The sequence below is a fragment of the Desmodus rotundus genome, chromosome X, assembly GCF_022682495.2.
Source record: "Desmodus rotundus isolate HL8 chromosome X, HLdesRot8A.1, whole genome shotgun sequence".
Lineage (NCBI taxonomy): Eukaryota > Metazoa > Chordata > Mammalia > Chiroptera > Phyllostomidae > Desmodus > Desmodus rotundus.
This window is the reverse complement of record NC_071400.1, coordinates 73,449,042-73,466,290: the sequence shown is the minus strand read 5'-3', so window position 1 is coordinate 73,466,290 and position 17,249 is coordinate 73,449,042. Positions and strand designations below refer to the sequence as shown.

At 36.3% G+C, this 17,249-nt stretch overlaps 1 protein-coding gene across 3 annotated transcripts in view; it reads right to left on the bottom strand.

The window, feature by feature from the left end:
- Positions 1-17,249, bottom strand: part of MED14 (mediator complex subunit 14) — a 74,502-nt gene that overhangs the window by 39,721 nt on the left and 17,532 nt on the right. For 2 of the 3 annotated variants that reach the window (XM_053917037.2, XM_053917039.2), the window contains exons 4-12: positions 14,475-14,648; positions 13,693-13,822; positions 12,596-12,724; positions 12,186-12,293; positions 11,552-11,684; positions 10,644-10,803; positions 10,063-10,174; positions 5,978-6,103; positions 3,868-3,946 (exon numbers count right to left, since the gene is read on the bottom strand). In XM_053917037.2, the coding sequence (XP_053773012.1) occupies positions 3,868-3,946; positions 5,978-6,103; positions 10,063-10,174; positions 10,644-10,803; positions 11,552-11,684; positions 12,186-12,293; positions 12,596-12,724; positions 13,693-13,822; positions 14,475-14,648 (1,151 nt within the window). The remainder of the gene's footprint in view (positions 1-3,867; positions 3,947-5,977; positions 6,104-10,062; positions 10,175-10,643; positions 10,804-11,551; positions 11,685-12,185; positions 12,294-12,595; positions 12,725-13,692; positions 13,823-14,474; positions 14,649-17,249) is intronic. The other variant, XM_053917038.2, reaches the window with a different exon arrangement.

The window sequence follows — 17,249 nt, the reverse complement described above, 5'->3', positions numbered from 1 at the left end:
GAATACCTGGCTTACACCCTATGCAGATTAAGAGACTTCTGGCTAAGATGGAGGTATAGGTAAACACACTTTGCCTCCATGCACAACTACAGCAAATATTACAACTAAACTATAAAATGAACATGACCCAGATTTGTCAGAAAATAGAGCTGTATGGAAGTCTGACAACCAAGGATTTAAAGAAGCCACATTCATCTAGACAGGTACCTTATCTACAGTAGGTCATGCTACTAAGACAGAAAGTCAAAGCAGCTCTACCTAATACACAGAAACAAACACTGGGCAGCTGCCGAATTGAGGAGACAAAGAAATTCGGCCCAAATGAAAGAACAGAACAAAACGCCAGCAAAAGAACTAAATGAAATGGAGATAAGCAACCTATCAGATGCACAATTCTAAACACTGGTTATCAGGATGCTCAAAGAGCTCATTGGGTACTGCAACACCATAAAAAAGACCCAGGCAGAAATGAAGGTTGCATTAAGTAAAATAAAGAAAAATCCACAGGGAACTAAGAGTGGAGGGGATGAAGCTGACAGTCAAATCAGCAATCTGGAACACAAGGAAGAAAAAAAAGCATTCAATAAGAACAGCAAGAAGAAAAAGGAATTTTAAAAAAAGACAATAGAATAAGAAACCTCTGGGACATCTTCAAATGTACCAGCATCCAAATCATAGGGGTGCTAAAAGGAGAAGAGGAGTTAGAAATTGAAAACTTACTTGAAAAAAATAATAAAAGAAAACTTTCCTAATTTGGCAAAGGAAACAGACATACAAGTCAAGGAAGCACAGAGAGTCCCAAACAAGTTGGACTCAAAGAGAACCACACCAAGACACATAATGAAAATGCCAAAGGTTAAAGATACAGACAGAATCTTAAAAGCAGCAAGAGAAAAGCAAAGTGTTACCTTCAAAGGGGTTGCCATAAGACTGTCAGCTGATTTCTCAAAAGATACTTTGCAGGGTAGAAGGGACTAGCAAGAAGTATTCAAGGTGATGAAAAGCAAGGACCTACACCCAAGATGACTCTATCCAGCAAAGCTATCATTTAGAATAGAAGGGTAGATAAGCTATCATTTAGAATGCAAAGTGCTTCCCAGACAAGGTAAAGCTAAAGGAGTTTATCATCACCAAGCCATTATTATATGAAATGTTAAAGAGAACTATATAAGAAAAAGATCAAAACTATGAAAATTAAAATGGCAACAAATGCAGAACTATCAATAACTGAATCTGAAAAATAAACTAAGCAAACAACCAAGAGGAATAGAATCATAGATATAGCATTTGGAAGGTTATCAGCTGGGAGGGGGAAGGTGAGAACTGGGGAACAGGTGCAGGGATTAAAAAGTACAAATTGGAGGTATAAAATGGGGGATGTTAAGAATAGTATAGGAAATGGAGTAGGCAAAGAACTTACATGCATGACCCATGGACATGAACTAAGGGAGGGAATTGCTGGAGGTAATGGGGGGTACCACATGGAGGGAGGCACAGGGGCAAAAATTGGAACCACTGTAACAGCAAAATCAGTAAAATATATTTACCAAAAGTAAATTTTCTGTATTAATTGTCAATACATGTACTTTTAATGAAAAACATGCATAGATTTCAAATTATCTTTTTTCCTTGTGGTATTTATTCTCATTATATTTATTGAAATGTAATTTTGTCTGTTAACTCTAATAATAAAAATTGGGGCTTATATTTTATACGTTTCTTCTGAAGTTTGTTTTTTCTGAAGTTTGTTTCCATTGCATATTATTAAAAAAGTAATCACATGAACAGATGTTCAATATCATTAGCCATTAGGGAAATGTAAACCAAAACCACAGTGAGATACCCCATCATACTCACTAGGTTGGCTACAGTCAAAGACAGTAACAAGTGTTAGCAAGAATGCAGAGAAATGAAAACCCTCAAACACTGCTGATGCAACTGTAAAGTGGCACAACTACTTTGGAAACTAGTTTGGCAGTGTCTTTAAAAAGTTAAACATAAATTTACTGTATGACCCAGTAATCCCACTCCTAGTAGAATGAAAATCTAAGTCCACACATACACCTGTATGTGAATATTCACAGAAGCATTATTTACAATAGCTGAAAAGTAGAAATGAACCCAAATGTCCATCAACTGATGAACGGATTAACAAAATGTGGTCTACCTATATGTTGAAGTATTATTCAGCCATACAAAGGAATGAAGTACTGCTCTGGCTGGTGAGGCTCAGTAGATTGAATGCACATCTGTGAACCAAAGGGTTGCCAGTTCAATCCCCAGTTCTCAGTAGGGGGTGCACGAGAGGCAACCACACATTGATGGGTCTCTCCCTCTCTTTCTTCCTCCCTCCCCCTTTCTCTAAAAATAAATAATTTTGTTTAATTCTAAAAAAAAAAAAAAAAAAAAGGAAAGAAGTACTGAGATATACATGCTCCAACATGAATTCTGAAACATTATGCTAAGTGAAAGAAGCCAGTCACTAATGATCACATAATTTATGATTTCATTTATAGGAAATGTCCAGCAAAGGAAAAATCTACAGAAACAGAAAGTAGATTCATGCCTGAAGCTGAGGCTGGGAATAGGGATTAACAGTAAATGAGCACCTTTTTGAGGTGATGAAAATGTTCTAAAATCGGGTTGTGGTTATGGATGCAAAATTCAGCAGATTTACTACAAATCATGGAATTGTACACTTAAAACGGGTAAATTTTATGATAGGTAAATAATACTTCAATAGTTATTTAAAAAAATTAACATCCCATGATAAATTAGTGGTAAACTGGTTATTCATCAAAGATCATTTGAGAAGTACTGAAATAACTGACAACTATGGGACCTTTCTTATAAATAAATTATGTGAGCTTAAGGTTTTGGGGGCTCAGCTTTCTGGCTTTAGGTTATATTTCTGCTAGCTGAAAGTGCCAGATAAACAACCTCAAGGTATGCAAGATGTGAATTAATCATTTAAGTATTTAAACCTTGCTCGGTGAGCCAAAATGCACAACAAATGATGCCAATCCACAAAAATTTTAGAAATTGTTATCCAGAGTAATGACTACCATTTTTCAGATACAGATAAACTAAACAGCTGTTCAAAAGGCTCATAATATTATCCACCTATTGACATTTAAAATCATGTCCTGGTGATGAAAAAAATGACTTGATGATATCAAAATCTTCAAACATTTATAAAACTAAAACTTGCCAAAGGAGAAGGGATAGGCTAAAAGATCACAAAATTAATAGATCCCACCCACTCTCCATTTGCCAGATTTAATTTTAATCTCTAAAATTTATTTTTATCACTTGGAATTTTGTTAATTTTAAAAGAGTTTGTTAAGAGTTGCTGTAAAGTACCTTTGGGTACTAGAGTGGTAATGAACCCTCGCAATTATCTCTAGCTCAATTTTCAATTTTATTTAGTTTCACATTATGAAGCATTCAAAGGATTTTGAGACGAAATGAATGACACTATTAGAGAAGCAGAAATGATAATTTTCAAAGTGCCAGCTGGTAGAGTCATACCTTGAAGATTGTCCTGAATAAGAACAAGTAAGACACTATTGCAGAGAAGACTAGATACAATAAAATTTATTGTGTAGAGTACTTAGAGAGTACTTGTACAAGAGAGAATGTGGCAAGGAACGAAAGTTGAGTGTCATGCCCTTCATACCTGTATTTGCTCTAGAGGGGAATTTAATACGAAGCACTCCCATCCTGGACCTATTCCAAGAGAATTTAGATTTAAGTACCAAAAGGTGCTCAAGTTTCAAGTCATAAACATTAAAAGTGATCAAGAGAAAATATATCTTGTCAAAATAAGTTTCCATTTTTAGTCTTGAGCTAAATAAATAAGCTTACTTAAGTTGTTGAATCCAAGGAATGATCCGTTTCATATCATCATTCATAGACTTCTCCATGTCATCCAAAGTGGCCTGGTCTATAAAATAAAGCATTTCATTAACTAATTGCTGACACGAGACATGAAATATCTAGGTAGCCAAAAACTTAAATGAAATTATTGTTTTAGGTAGAAAGTAGTGTTATTTTTGAGTCCAAAAAAAACTAAATTGAATGTGTCATTAAGCATTAATTAACCTAATTTGTATTCCCTCTTTAACATTTAGGGAGTGTTATAGTTAAGAAAAGTAATTAATAGCAAATGTACAATTAGAGGAGAATAGTAACAAATACAAGAATTCTTTGCCTATATTTTAATTCCCAAAACTCTTAGTCTGCTCAATATTTTTAACTTGTATATATTTAAAACTCATAGTATTACTAGAATTAAAAACTTAAAAATCATAAAAACTATAAAACTCCATTATAACATTTATTTATTTATTAAATACAAATGGTCTCTGGCATAAGCAAGTACTGTTGTCTCAAGATTAGCATGCTAAATGTCGCTTAGAATTTTTAATGACACTAGAAAATGCTAATAAGAGCCCTGGCTGGTGTGGCTCAGTGGATTGAGTGTCAGCCTGTGAACCAAGGGGTCACTGGTTTAATTCCCAGTCAGGGCACATGCCTGGGTTGCAGGCCAGTTGCAGGCCAGGTCCCCAGTTGGGGGCACGTGAGAGGCAACCATACATAGATGTTTCTTTCCCTCGCTTTCTCCTTCCCTTCCCCTCTCTCTGAAAATAAATAAATAAAACCTTAAAAAAAAAAAAAGAAAAAATAGAAGAGCACTGCTATGGATTGAACTGCATTATTCATATGTTGAAGCCCTAACTTCTAACGTGATGGTATTTAGAGGTAGGCCCTTAGGGAGATGATTAGATTTAGACAAGGTCAGACAGTTGGGGGCTTCGTGATGGGATGGATTAGTGCCCTTATGAAAAAAGCCAGTTTGCTCTTCCTGTCATATGACCACACAGTGAGAAGGGTGACATCTACAAGCCAGGAAGAGGGCCCTGACCGTAAGGGGACCATGCTGGCAATCTGCTTTCAAACTTCTAACCTCCAGAACTGAAAGCATAATAAATTTCTGCTATTTAAGCCACCCATTCTGGTTCTTTGTTATAAAAGCCCGAGATGAAAATAATAATGATGGCCAAGAGTAACTATTTTTTGCTTCTTCTCTCATTTTTACATTTTAGGTTTTTCATTTGAGTACGTACTATGTACATTTTAGGTTTTTCATTTGAGTACGTACTATGTTAATAATTAAGGAAACAGTTAAATAAAGTTTTGAGGAACAAACAACAATTGCCAGTTGGTATGAACCATAGTTAAAAGGTAATTCATAAATGTGTCAGCTATCATTTAGCCATCACAAATGTGATGTGATTCAAAGTAATGTGGCCAATTTTCCATGAGAAATTCAGAGAACAGTCTCTTTCTAGCCATATAACTAGAAAACCTTTTATTTTCATCAATCCATCTAATGTAAATTTCAAATGGCAAATGTGCTATTATATTCAAGAACAGTGTCCTTTAGCAATATAAAACCACTAAGTTCCTAGTAGTACATCATTTCAGAACACCAACTCAGTAATAGAACATGTAAGAAATCAAACTTTAAATTCTATTGTATTTAAGCCAGAAAAAAGGTCTTTTCCGCCAGGATTCTGTACCCCAAGTTATCGTAGATATTTATGCAGTCATTAAATATGTTCTTCAGCCATGAATGACATGAGAATTCCTTTTCACCATCTCCATGTCATCCAATTATTAGTGGTAAAACAGTTCATCTAAAAAACATCAGCCATCAACATTATTAGTTTTACATGAGAGAAAGAACATGAGGGTACTCCATATTGGGAAGTTTAGCTTCTGGTACAAAAAAATCCAAACTAGAGTTAAAATGGGCCCCAAGAATAGGTATCAGCGAGTTATTCCTTCCATATCTACTCTCTATACTTGCTTATGCCACTCTTCTCAATATCTAATGGCAGAAAATTTTAATTTTGCTTTTGTTAAAAATATTTTTCCTTATACTGAATGACTATATCATTTAGTAACATACCAAGTCCATAAAGCATCAATTGGAACATTCCAGAATGCAAATCTACATAAATGTGTAGACACTCTGAATTATCGCAGGGCTCCAAGATGGGAACAACAAGAGCTGGAAGTGCAGTCTCTATGGAAGCTGAACAGTTAGAAATTAAAAATTATATTTCTGAGTAGTTCTAAAAAAAAAAAAAAGTATTTCTCAGTGACTAGAACAAACCAACTATTGCACAATCCTGACAGAAGAAAAACATGATTTTTGCAAAACTAGAATAGTACTATTAAGTCAATTAGTAGCTCAAAAGAGTATAATCTTCAAGGTAACTTGAAACAAACATGCCTGCCTCAAATACTACAACAAAAAAATTTCAAGATGCCTTAAAAAAGGTTAATATAACTCGTGATAATTTAACGTCATTAGTGAGCCAGGTTCTAGTTTTACTTTCACTCAGTAATTACCAGCAAGTTAATTTTTAAGGATTTTGTTTTTAATATAGTGGGAAGAAAATCACTTGTTCAGTAAATCAAATAAGTTTCATCTATGGCCTAAATATTCTCAATGCCATTCTTCATAAAGAAAGGTTTTCTAGAAATTAGGACCCATGTGTTTAAAAAAAACATTTGAGAACTATTAAACATTATTGATTATACAGGAAAATTTTTTCCATTATTTATGTAACTCATTTTCAAGTTACAGAAAAATAAGACATAGGCAACTATTATACACAAATTCCCAAAGCTGCCAATATTCTTGTTCTAGAATTTCACAGTATTTTTTACCAGGCCCAATTAACTTTTCCCTTAATCCCACAGGTTGGCATAACACAGTTAGTAAAGGAGCAGAGCACTGAGAGCACACCAGGTGCTGCAGGTGTTGTAAAAGAAATATGCTCTTTTGGTTACCACACGCCTCTAAAGCTACAGCACAGAAGAAAGGCAGGCCGTGAGAAGAGTGGGAATGGGAGTCCCCGCCTTTCACCAGATATGACTTCTCTGTGCTACCTGATTAAACAAGGACAGTAATATCTTGCTGTCCATGCCATGGATCCTTAGGAGGAAGAAATAACAAGTTTGTAGGGGTGATTTAAAAAGTAAAGTGCTTAACAATATACATTATCTATACTGCTTTATGACTCAAAGACATACCAAAACCTCTTATGATGATTTTGCAGTAATTAAAATAAGTGAGGTTACCACTGGTCCTATGTATACAAATTATCAAATTTATATATAAAGAAAAAAAATTGAAGGAGGCATATTTAGTCAGATGAAAACAAACTGCTTGAAAGCATATCTGATACATATTTGTATACAAATGTTTAACATGCAGATCCAGCAGAACTGTCACTTAAAGTCAAACAAAATAGAACAAAAAACAGAAAAAGGCACAAACAGGAATTGCTTTTACAGTATTTTATAATTCAGAGCAGTGTGGCAAATCAGTTCATGTTTTGCTGAATTGACTATGTTAATATAATAAAAAGTACTTACAGATTTGAAGCACTGTTGCTGATTTTTAAAACTGATCTGTACTGTTATAATTCCTAACAGGATAGAAATGTATCCCTTAAAGCAAAAACATTTTTAAAGTGTAGCAATGAAGTAAAACTAGTTCTGACAATTAGGATAACAATTATAATTTCAATCTAATTATAAAAATTGAGCATTCTTGAAAAGGTAGGGCATCAAAGTAGAACATACAAGATTTTCTATCTTGTCCAAAAGATAGAAAATACTTTCATGTACTTATCTGAACATATTTTATCACCACCAATGTCCATAAAAGAAAAACATATAAGGCCCTAGGCATTTAAAAGCAACCAGTGTTACGGTATCCAAAAATGGAGAAACTTGTGACTAAAGCATAGAAAGGAGAATTAAAAGCTATGCAAGATGACAGGACTGTACACTACTTTTTCCTGCAGCAGGAATATATTTACTTCTCTTTTATTTCTCCCTATCTATGTATTGAGGACAACATGAGGAATGCACCAATAGACAGTAATACAAAGTGTGAAGACTGAAGACAAGCCAGATCTTTTGGCTACTCAAGAAGTGACATCTCTACTAAAGAAAAATCTTTGCAACTTACGAACAGCACACAAAACTTCCTATGTAAACATATGCTTAGAGTCTGTTTTTCAAAGTAATTTAAATATCCTCAGGGCAATTATACTGAGTATTTTTTTTACTAAGCTTTGACTACAGATGATACTAAAGTAAACCAGAGTCTATTAGAAGATCACAAAACACTCTTTTCTGCAATCCCAAGAAATGAAATTTTAGACTGTCCCTATTTTGAAAAATTACAAATTAGAAAAATTAAGATTACAAAGATAATTAAAGAGTTTTTGTTAAGAACAAAAAAGGGGCAATTCAACAAGGGTGCCCAGACAATTAAACAGGGGGAAAAATTGTCTTTTTAACCAAAGTTACTGGAACAACTGCATATCCCTATACAAAAGAATGTGGTTGGACCCTTATCTCACACCAACACAAACATTAACTAAAGGGAATGTGAACGTAAGAGCTAAAACTATAAAACTCTGAGAAGAAAACACAGGCATACACATCTTCATGACCTTTGGTTAAGTAATGGATTCTTTAGGTGTGACACTAGAAGTACAAGCAACAAAAGAAAAAAGACAAATTTGACGTTGTCAAAATTAAAAATTTGTATTACAAACGATACCATAAAGTGAAAAGACAGCTCACAGAATGAAAGAATTCTTGCAAATCATGATATATGAAAAGGGACTTACATAAAGAACTATTATAACGCAGTAATAAAAAGATAACTAATCTAGCCCTAACTAGTGGGGCTCACTTGGTTGGGCATTGTCCTGAAAAGCAAAAAGTTACCAGTTCAATTCCCACTCAGGGCACATGCCTGGGTTTCAGGCCAGGTCCCCAGTAGGGGGCAAATGAGAGGCAACCACACATTGATATTTCCCTCTTTTTCTCGCTCCCTTCCCCTCTGTCAAAAGATAAATAAAATCTTAAAAAAAAAACACCACCTAAGAAATCTAATGTTAAACCTTGATGAAGCTACTGGATACATACCCTCAAAATAGATTTAGCCACTACATTCACCAGATGTCTGACATAACCTTTATTTCTTTAAGGCCCACATTTGCATTTTTAAGTTAAGCTGACCTTCCTCTTAGTCTTTAGCTTGTTTTGGACACTCTTTTTCACCTATATTCTTTCACCATCCTTGGAAATCTTGTATTCTAAATATAAATTTATTTTCCTGACTTTCTGTCTTTTCTTTAGGCAGTTTTTATCTACTTCATCAAAGCAGTTTTAATCCACTGTGACTAGTCCATACCTAAGAAGCTGCTTTTTAAGTATTAATGGATTGAGCTGGGCTCTGCGATGATGAAAGGCAGTGACTGCCTTTGCTACTGGCACTATTATGACTTCATATTTATATGGCACTTCACTTACACCATCTCACTTAAAGGGTGTTCACTGTGGGAATGAGGTAATCAAGGCCAAGAACAACTGGGGAAGGGATATTAGTAAATATGTGCATAATACTGTGAAACTATATTCCTAAAATGAAAGTGCTTACTTTCTATATGATTGACTGTCCCCAAAGCTCTGAATCTACTAGGTAAATAGAAGATTTTTCACTATGTGTGTACATCTGTATTTATTTTGAACCCTGTTAATGTATTAACAATTCAAAATAATGTTTTAAAAGACAAAGCATATATTCTGCTTCAAAAAGGCACACTTTATAACTATATCATAAAAATCTGCAAAGCTGCCTTAACTGTAGAAGAAAAACTAAAAGAAGTAAGAGTCATATTAAAATGTTAAAATAGCTTCCATTTCAATAGGAAAAAAAGAGTTTTAAGGAGGGTCAGTATGCAGACATTTCAAAATAAGGCCAAGCTAAATTAAAAAGAAAATAAGGGAAAAGTTAGGACAAGCTTGGTAGATCACAAGTTGAAATGCAAAAATGCCCAGCCTCCATAACAAAACCGGTATATCAAGAAAGAAGTCATATTCAGACAGACCCTTCAGAAAATAAAAGTGAATACAAGTTCAAACAAAAGAAAGAAAGAAATGCCTATTTAAAGAACCTACAGTTTTCATTGGCATTGAAGCCTCTAAGAATGGCCTTCAGCTCCTGGAGCTTCTGATGAGCTCGTGCACGGACGCTGTCAATCAGGAGTTTTTCTATTGATAAGTGATCAATCTGCATAGACAAGAACAATAGAATCGCATGTGCAATTCAAACATTTTTACTTTAAAAGCCTGAGTAGATTACTGTGCTTCAAGATTATTTCCTTTTAGAATCACAATGATTAAGTGCAAACTTAAACTTAAAAAATAATCATGGTATTGGTGACTTAAAGACTAGAGATAACATTTTAGCGAGTATAGATCAAAATACAATATGTTACCAGTTATTACAAAGATTAAATGACAAACCTTAAAAATAACATCTGATTTAAATTTTAAATATGAAAGAATATTTTTAAAACTGTTAGAATATTAGATTTTTAACAAATAACAAGTGTAGAAGCATAACAATCATTTAAAACAAGTTTCAAAAAGGATTTTAGGAACAATTAAGTATTTTAAAGAATTTGTACTAAAATTTAACTATAAATGATAAGTTATATTATATTCATTTCATTAAACCAATATGAAAATATACTGACATCATCTACCTTCATGGCTCTCTCTACTAATTTGGAATCAGAAACTGGCAAAGGAGGATCATGAAAAATCTGCAAAGGTTTAGAGACATCATTCTCATCGATTTTAATTGTAACTTTGTGAACAGATGCCATCCCTGTTTTTCTCCCAAGGACCTGTTGACTAAAGAGAAAAAAAGAAATATACAATTTTTTTTCAACACGGACTGTTAACTTTTGGATTGAAATAGAGGCAATCTATTGTGTGCCTTAGCCAGAGTCTAGAACATGACAGACCCTCACTGTTTGTGGAGGGAATACATTAATATTGGGAAGAGAGCTAGTCTGTAATCAAACACAGCATTTGATTTACTGCATTAAAAAGACCCCACAGAATTTAAAAATAAAACACGCACACAAACAAAAATCCAAAACAAAACAACCTATATTCTAAGTGGTATCTAGTCATCTCTGCTTTATAGAAAAATGGGACTCAAGCAAAGTTTAAACAGGGAATTAAGGACTATGAACAGCCCAACACTAATTTTTCCTAAAACCCTCCCCCCAAAAGATATTAAAAGGTGCAATCCAAAATGTAAAACTGTGATAAGCAAGCATGTTTTTTAAAAAACGATATCCAACCACCTAAGTTTTTAGCAATCTGGTATTAGCCCAGAGTAATCTAACTTTTTTAGTATAAGTCTTAGAACAAGCACATAGATGTCTACATATTTAAAACATGCTACATTCTAAGAAAGGTGTCAATTTTGGATGTCCTGTGAAGTTTGTGTGCTATCACAGGACCTTACTATACAATATCATGTTGTCAGAGGCACACAGCTATCAGCATATAGTAAATCAGATGTATAAGAGAAAAAGAGAAACAGTATTTACAGTCACAACATGAATCCACCAGAATCAACTTTACTTACTTCCAAACTGAGAGGGAGAGGCACTTGCCAGGATGATACCTCTCTACCTGCACAAGGTCTCCCCACCGCTCTCGGATTAACATTAGAGTTTGGGAATGTAGCACTTCTAACTGAAGTGATAAGCAGAAAGAATCTAATGGATCTTGTTAAGCGAACACATTACTACAACAGCCAATCAAGTATAAGCAAACTTCATTTAATAAAAGCTTTATTCCCAAAAGCTGGTTACGAAAGACATTTCTGGAATTATATTTCTCCAATGACTCATCCTAAAAAGTGATATAATTTGTGGCATAATCTTTCATAATCATTTATGAAAAATGATTATCATAAAATCTGCTTTAATTTTGATCTAATTATAAACAAACCGTAAGGTCCAAGTTGCCCCTTAATTCATCATAGTTTAGAGAATACAGGTAGACCAAATAGTACTACTTTCTTCTCCAAATAGTACTATTTCTAATTCATCATTTTTTGTTTTTACCAGCAAAGTCAATAGTAAAATTTAAAACTTGGTTTATTATAGATCTATCACTATTCTTCACACTGACTAGTTCCCCAGCTCCATTTCTACCAAAAGAAGGGGAAGGGGAGTTTAGGCTACTATAGTTCAAGACTAGAGGCAGAAGGATACGTAGGCAGTTGTACATGTCCTGAAGAGGTTTCTCATCAGCAAACAGCCTTGACTGCACCAGCTGATGGATAAAGTCGATTTGCATGCTATGAACCAAGGCTCGCCCATCTTCCATTAGCAGAAGACAAGACAGTGGTTAATCAGAAAACCATACAGATCATGTTACAGTACCTGCTAATAATGGAATTTTCTTAAAAAGAACTGAAACTACCTAAGAAAACTAGAGAACATTTAAACACTAAACTCTCTAAGGTAGGTCGGTAGTTATGATTATCATAAAATCTGCTTCAAATTACACAATAAATAAATTGCTAAACATAATTTATTAGTCTGCAAAAATGTTTCAATGATATAAAAACACCAAACATTTAAATCAATACTTAGGATTTAAATCCATATTTGTGATTTACCTCCTGTTTCCTTATCCTCTACTAGGATTTCTAGCTTGAGAAGACGCCATGGAACATCAGGATCATCTCCCATTACAGTCAAGGTGGCTTCAAATTCTCCTTCAACTCGAAACTTCACCCGACCATTTGCTTTTAGAAAAAGAAAAGAAGTCTACTTTACTAAAAAAAATAAGCAGCTTTTCGCCCTGGCTGCTGTGGTTCAGTTGGTTGGAGTGTTGGTCCCTAGACCAAAAGGTTACAGGTTTGATTCCTGGTCAGGGCATAAGCCTAGGTTGTAGGTTCCATTCCCTGTTAGGACGCATGAGAGAGGCAACTGATCGATGTTTCTCTCTCACATCAACGTTTCTCTCCCTCTCTTTTTCCCTTCCCCTGTCTAAGATCAGTAAGTATGTCCTTGGGTGAGAATTAAGAAAAAAAGCTTCTTGCTAACACAGAACTGTCAGTCTTGCTTGTAAGAAATTTTAAGTAGATTGAATGTTTTTTCATTAAGTGTTCAAACAGTTCAGTGGTTTCTGCATAAGCAGTAGCCAGGTTCCAGGTCATTGAGAAAACAAAGGCAGGCCCCAGATGGTATGGTTCAGTTGGTTGGGTGTCATCACACAAAGCAAAGGCCACCGGTTCAATTCCCAGTCAGGGCACATGCCTGGGTTTCGAGTTCAGTCCCAGGTCAGGGCACATATGGGAGGCAACCAGTGGATGTTCCTCACATCAGTGTTTCTCTCCCTCTGTTTCTCCCTCCCTTCCCCTCTCTCTACAATAAAAAGAAAAAAGAAATGAAATAGAAAAAAGAGAGAAAGAAACCAAAGGCAACTCTTCTAACTTCAACGAACAATATTTTCTTAAGGCTCAACCCTGAGACTTGGCTCTCCTCCAGCCCCAGGTGATCTCACTCCCTCTCACCCACTCGCAAGCTTCAAATACCAGCACTGTATTTCCAGGTAATAAAGAGAAATGATAGGGCTGACAAGTGACAGATTCAAACACAACCAGAATTGTAGGTCAAAACTTCATAATGATATTTCTTTGAATAAACCACAAAGCTTCTAAAATATTCTAACAAGTCAATTGTTAAAAAAAAATAACCTTCAAGTACATACCAACTGTAAGATTTGCTAACTGAGGAGGAAGGTCTGTGGTTACAAGACGATGTCTAAGAATCTGGTTCAGCTGGTGAAGTGTGGCTTGTTTCTCAATTTTCGTAATTGGGTCTGGAGGAATAATTTTATCCTTCAAAAGAATTTAAAATAACATACAAAGAGGCATAATTTTTAGCTGTACCTGTCTTAACACAGTATTTTCTTACTTTACCCAAGAGAATATCAACACTCATTTCTGCAGTCTACATCAATAATAGTGACCTTTACTATCATTCATTAGTGTCAAATGATTCCAATAGTCACTCACCTAACACAGTCATGCAACATTAGCTTCATGCTCTATTTATGAAACAACTTAATGTCACTAGATGACTTCCACCACTTCTTAAAAGTATAAAATACAATAGTACCAAGGCAGTAAAACTACCACACAACAAATCTTTAAAAACACTTCCCAAAAGCAACATGCAGTGTTTTCATATCTGAAATAGCTCTAAGTTACATCTGCACATCTGTTTGTCCTCACCAAAAAAAAAACAAAAAAAAAACCCAACAAACCAAACCACACCCATTTTGATACCTACTCACATTCTGAACCCAATTTATTAAAAACAAAACAATACACAATTTTAGTTACAGAGGAAAAAACAAACTACACAAAATATTTGTTTTGAAAATATGAAAGTTTTTGCTGGTCTACTTACTAATATAGTAGATCCAGTGCCAAAGCCTTCAACTTTTAAGATGCGGGGGGGGGGGGGGGGGGGGGGAGATGTACTCACCCTAATGCAGGTTGGCAGCCGTGGGTAAGACCCGGTAGTCAGTACATCAATGGCGTACGGGATGGCAAAACTAGGCAGGCGTGCATGAACCAGAGCATCTCTAGCTAACGAAGCAAGGCGATCAGCAGTGTCCACAAACAAGATGGCTTGTTGATCTAAAAAGCTTGAGATCATCTTTAAAGCAAAGGATAAATGTATTAAGTAAGTTTTCTTGAAAACTAGCCACTTTTCACTTCAAATATCATTGATTCATTTCAAAGTATTTTTCAAGGGGAATTAATACAGGTGTTCCATATTGCAAAATATTTCTTCAAAATATTTCCCAGTTATTTGAAGAAATGTTTTTAAAAACAATTTTCTATCAATTTCAGTAAAAGATTTTCCAATTTGTTTCTTCATTCTTAACATTACAGATATATAATATCATGAGTTGGAAAAAATAAATAGGGGGTGGGCAGGGCAGGAGAGAGTAATGGGGGGAAATAGGGACAACTATAATTGAACAACAAAAAATGTAACTTAGAATGAGAACCAAGATGGCGGTGTAGGTAGACACACTGCGCCTCCTCGCACAACCAGAACTGACAGAGAATCGAATGGCACGGGGTTCCAACACCAAGGAAATAAAAAATAAACATTCATCCAGACCGGTAGGAGGGGCAGAGATGGGCACCGGGGTGGAGAGGACTCGCGTAGCTGTGGCGGGACTGAGACTGGCGGAGTGTGGGACAACCGGGGCAGGCAGTCCGAGCACTAGCAGACCCTGTGGCCACACATTCGCGCAGATAAACCGAGAGGGCCGGACTTAGAGTAGCGGAGAGTGGGGCAGGCAGAGTGCGGGTAGCACACCGCAGCCCCACATTCGAACATAGATAAACCGGATGAACGGCGGGGAACGAAGCAGACCGCGCAACCCAGGGCTACAGCTCGGGGAAATAAAGCCTCAAACCTTTGATTGAAAATGCCCGTGGGCGTTGGGGCGGCAGCAGGAGAGACTCCCAGCCTCACGGGAGAGGTCGTTGGAGAGACCCACAGGGGCCTAGAGTGTGCACAAGCCCACCCACTCGGGAACCAGCACCAGAGGGGCCCAGTTTGATTGTGGGTATCGGAGTGAAAGATTGAAATCCTGAGGAGAGTGAAGGGGGCGCCGTTGCTCCCTCTGGGCCCCTCCCCCACGTACAGCGTCACAGCACAGCAACCAGCGTTACCCGCCCCGGTGAACACCTAAGGCTCCGCCCCTTAAAGTAACACACGCGCCAAGACCAAAAAAAAAAAAAGGCCCAAATGACAGAACACTTCAAAGCTCCAGAAAAAATACAACTAAGCGAGGAAGAGATAGCTAACCTATTGGATGCACAGTTCAAAGCACTGGTTATCAATATGCTCACAGAATTGGTTGAATCTGTTCAAAAAGTAGATGAAAAAATGAAGCCTATGCTAAGAGAAACAAAGGAAAATGTACAGAGAACCAATAGTGATGCGAAGGAAACTGGGACTCAAATCAATGGTGAGGACCAGAAGGAAGAAACAAACATCCAACCAGAAAAGAATGAAGAAACAAGAACTTGGAAAAATGAGGAGAGGCTTAGGAACCTCCCGGACACCTTGAAACGTTCCAACATCCGAATTATAGGGTTGCCAGGAGAAGAGGAAGAACAAAAAATTGAAAACTTATTTGAACAAATAATGAAGGAGAACTTCCCTCATCTGGCAAAGGAAACAGATTTCCACGAAGTCCAGGAAGCTCAGAGAGTCCCAAAGAAGCTAGACCCAAGGAGGAACACACCAAGGCACATCATAATTACATTACCCAAGATTAAACACAAGGACCTACATCCAAGATTACTGTATCCAGCAAAGCTATCATTTAGAATTGGAAGGGAAGATAAAGTGCTTCTCAGATAAGGTCAAGTTAAAGAAGTTCATCATCACCAAGCCCTTATTATATGAAATGTTAAAGGGGTTACCTAAGAAAAAGAAGATAAAAAATAGGAACAGTAAAAATGACAGCAAACTCACAGTTATTAACGACCACACCTAAAACCAAAACGAAAGAAAACTAAGCAAACAACTAGAACAGAAATAGAACCACAGAAATGGAGATCACATGGAGGGTTGTCAATAGGGGAGTGGGAGGGGGAGAGGGGGAAAGGTACAGAGAATAAGTAGCATAAATGGTAGGTAGAAAATAGACAGGGGGAGGGTAAGAATAGTGTAGGAAATGTAGAAGCCAAAGAACTTATATACATGACCCATGGACATGAACTATAGGGGGGGAATGTGGGAGGGAGGGGGTGGGCAGGATGGAGTGGAGTTGGGGGGGGGGGAATGGGACAACTGTAATAGCATAATCAATAAATATATTTTTAAAAAATGTAACTTAAAAAAAGAAAAAATAAAATACAATGCTTTTAACTACTCTTACGGACTCCTAGAGTTGGTTGGTGACAAGGAATAAATTCTGAGAAGTCCTAAATCAAATTACAGCAGGCCAAAGGGTGGAAGAAAGAGACAAAAATGGGTCAATCTGTTAAGTGCAGTGCAAAACCAACAAAAGACTGCTCACACTCCTTAGTGTAGGTTAAGAATTGTTAAATTAACTCCCAAGTGGCTATTTCCGAGATTATCTAAAGAGAGAAGAGCCAGGTACAATGGAACCCCAGGAGCCTCCGCTTCTTGTTTACACATGAGCTTTGCATCTACCCCAGAACTAGCACCCCCCCATCCCACTTTCCTTCTCCTACCCCCTTTGTCTAGAGCTAATGTAAATCCTTT